The 3721-nt window shown below is 46.0% G+C and overlaps 1 protein-coding gene across 1 annotated transcript; it reads left to right on the top strand.

The window, feature by feature from the left end:
- Positions 1–746: 746 nt before the first annotated feature.
- On the top strand, positions 747–2697 carry LOC105034831 (protein SHORT INTERNODES 1). Its single transcript, XM_010910127.4, has 3 exons — positions 747–1241; positions 1328–2006; positions 2171–2697. Exons 2-3 carry the CDS (start codon positions 1430–1432, stop codon positions 2566–2568), a joined length of 975 nt encoding a protein of 324 aa, XP_010908429.1. The 5' UTR covers positions 747–1241; positions 1328–1429; the 3' UTR covers positions 2569–2697.
- The last annotated feature ends 1024 nt before the right edge of the window (positions 2698–3721 follow it).

Raw genomic sequence — 3721 nt, 5'->3', positions numbered from 1 at the left:
TAAAAGGGACACGTAGGCCGAATAGGGTTTTGCAATGGTTAGTACACACTACTCTTGAGCAACCTGCTCTTAGGTCTCAGATATGAGTTATGTACTCTTGGTGAAAGAATTTTTTCATGACAACAAATCTAATCTTTATTTCTTTATTGGACAAAAAGAACACATCTTCTATTTAATGGCTAATGTCTGCAAAAAAAAGGAAGAAAAGAAAAGAAAAAAAAAAAAGAGAAAAAAATGGGAACTTACTAGCCCTGTACATAATTTGGTGCATTAACTTGGAAGAGTTGGCCTCAACATGGATTGCTTGGTTGCTACCTCGAGTACTTCCAGAGAATTACTTTGGACTGGTCAGAAGACGTGGTGGAAGGAAGATGTCCGTCCGTTTTCCTTCCATAGATAATTATATGATCGAGAAAAATAAATAAAAATTAACACCACCGCAAACAGTAAGCCTAGTGTTTGATGCGCGTATGGATCCACTTTAGGCCTCGAATGGGCGCAGGACAACAGCGGCGCTAAAGCGGGCAAGAATCACGAAAAAGAAGCGGGTTTTGCGGTCCATAGGACAGGCAACACGACGCTCGATGTACTACACGCGTATACATCCCAACCATCTGTCAGAACGTGGAAGGTCGGGATCCACTCTCTCACGCAAGAGAATAACGGAATGCATATTTAGCCCTCTAATTTCCACCATCGGCCAATCAGCATTCATATGCTCATTTATTTAAGCTTTTCTTCGATAAAGATAGAGAGAGAAGGAGAGAAGGAACTGGAAAGAGAGAGAGAGAGGATTGGAATTGAGGTTGCTGCCGTCTCCATGGCGGCGTTGCAGGGGCTGTGATTCTCTTTCTTAGAAAAACTCGTCAGAGGGAGCCGATTCTTGTGAGGGAAAAATAGAAATTAAGGAGAAGAGGAAAACATAAAACAAAAGGGGTGGGCACAATTATTCAAGAAGCAAAGAAGGAAAGTGAGGCAGCCACTTAAGACAGGTAGCCAACAGCGACTACTCTCCTGCTGCCGCTGCAGCGCCGCTGCCGCTTCTCTGTACAAGCCTTAAAAAATGGCAAATTAAGCCGACTTGTTTGCCCACAAAACAAAAAGTGGCGAGGTTGCTGCTGCAGCAGCCGTGGCAGAGCGCAAACCCACGCCGTGACCTCCATAAGCTCTCTCTCTCCCCAAGTTTCCACGAGTTCATACGCAGGAGAAATTAGCCCAAAATAAAATAAAATAAAATAAAGGTATGAGTTAAACTACTACTTAATTTTAGTAGATGTCTTGTGCCCTGAGAGCTTTAACAAGATCAGATCCTGATTCAATTTTGCAGGGAAAGAGAGGGAAAATAGGCTCTCGTTCTTGGCATCTCTCGCTGTACTATGGATTTTCGGCTGGAATCCAAGAAGAAGATCTCAGCTAAGAGTAGGGGAGAATGTTTGGTTTCTCTTTAGGTGGGAGTCAAAATCATCAGCAAAGGCAGCAGCAAGGAGATCAAGAAGGGATCCCTCCCGAGAATCTATTCCTCTACGGCGGGGCCGGCGGCAGAAGTGAGGAAATTCCGTACGCGCGAGGCTTCGGGCTTTGGCAGCAGCAGCACCAGATCCAGAGACAGCACCAGATCCACTCCTCCTCGTCAGCTGGAGAGACGCTGCTGTCTTTCTCCGATGGGCCTGGCCGGAGCGCCGGGGCCATGAGGAGCGGCGCGGGAGGGGGAATCAGCTGCCAGGACTGCGGGAACCAGGCCAAGAAGGACTGCGCCCATCTCCGGTGCCGGACCTGCTGCAAGAGCCGCGGCTTCCACTGCCCCACCCACGTCAAAAGCACCTGGGTCCCCGCCGCCAAGCGCCGCGAGCGCCAGCAGCAGCTCGCCGCCGCCGCCGCCCTACAGCACCACCACCACCACCAATACCGTGGTGGTGGTTCGGAGGGAAGCGGCGGCGGCGGAGAGACTTCTAAACGGCCCAGAGAAACCACCCGCCTGCCCACGGCCATCACAGCCACCACTTCAGGTATATATTACACAACAATTACACCGCTGTTTGTTACTACGTCATCTACCATTTCCCCGAATCCCTTGCGTGATTCGTTCATTCCATACTTGCTCTCCACCACCTTTTCCTCGATCTATAGTGGTTGGATAAAATATGTGAAATTTGGTGGTGGCGCATGGCAGGAGGGGTTCTGGAGGCAGCGAGTTTCCCGCCGGAGGTGAGCTCGCAGGCGGTGTTCCGCTGCGTGCGGGTGAGCCCGGTGGACGAAGCCGAGGACGAGTATGCGTACCAGACGGCGGTGAGCATCGGAGGACGTGTGTTCAAGGGCATTCTCTACGACCAAGGGCCCGAAGCCGAGTACATGTCTTCCACTCATTACCATACTCATCATGGTGACGCCTCCCCTTCGCCTCCTGCTCCTGCTGCTATTTCTACTGCCGCTGCTATCGCAGGTAGTGCAGTTGCTGCTGCGAATACTATTGCTTCTGATGCCGCTGCTGCTTTGCTCGATCCTTACCCGACTCCCCTCAGTGCCTTCATGGCCGGCACCCAATTCTTTCCCCAACATCCCAGACCCTAAAACTAGATGATGATGAGATGGATTAACCAAAACTACCACACCTTCTCTTGCTCTACGTTTTGGTTTCTCCGTCGTTTTCCTTTACTATTTTCGCAGCTTGGTCTTTGGTGAATGTAATCTTTTGAATCACATGGAAGTTTCTCTTCTTCTGCGATGATTGAATCTAACTATTGTTTAGGAACTTCTCCGGTTAAGATCTCTCTTCTTGGGATTGCATATCTTTATTTTTTATTTTATTTTATTTCGGTGGTTTGTAGTACATTTTGGTTCTAAGAGACAGGCGCATTTCATGGGCCTTTGCCCACTAGTTTGCTGGTCTAAGATGGAAGGATATATTGGTCGGGGATGAGGCTATCTCGAAACCTCGCTTCCCACTTTATTAATTTCCATCCATATATTGAGAACAAAGCCAGATCAACAAAAATATTAAATTCTGCATCTTTTTGTTCCTTCTCTTGCACACATTTTTGCTGTCTTTATGAATGTACGGCAAATGCAGCTTTCTCGATGTTGGCGGACCCATGCAATCTCTTGCTCCATTTCCTTCGCCCAATTTGGTACGAAAGAGGGGAGAAAGAAACTGGCCCAGTTTTCTGATCAGAATAGGTTTGCTAGCTGGTATGACATCATGAAGCTTTGAGGATATAAAAAATTTTAGAATATATCCCCCTATACTCCAAACTTTGGTAACCCACCTTATTGATCTGGCTACATTTTAATTGTTTTTGAGCAATAGTACTTTAGTATGAACTATGTAAAGTACTTGGATACTTCCGCCTATACCACCACCTTCCCTCGCTTCCCCTCCCCCTGTACGAACCACCCCCTTCCTCCTTCTCTCCCTTTGAACAGTACCATAAGACTATTCCTTCTTTTTAAGACATCCATAATCTCCTTGAATAGAAATATAAGACAGTGATTTCTTATGATATATTCTGCAGATACAAAATGTTAGTAATAATAGAATTAATGACACTTAAATTATATATTCTTGAGTACTTTATATCTTGAGAGAGAGATAGAGAATTAAAAAGATATATGAAATTTATAATGCAAAAATTATGCCAAAATGTTAGAAATGAAATTATGTCAGTTTTTATTTGGCAGTAGGTACTTACAATTTTTAACAACTCAGAAAAGGTTTATCATTTTA

Source organism: Elaeis guineensis, chromosome 12 (assembly GCF_000442705.2).
Source record: "Elaeis guineensis isolate ETL-2024a chromosome 12, EG11, whole genome shotgun sequence".
NCBI lineage: Eukaryota > Viridiplantae > Streptophyta > Magnoliopsida > Arecales > Arecaceae > Elaeis > Elaeis guineensis.
Note: the sequence above shows the minus strand (reverse complement) of the source record. Positions and strands in the feature narration are given on the sequence as shown.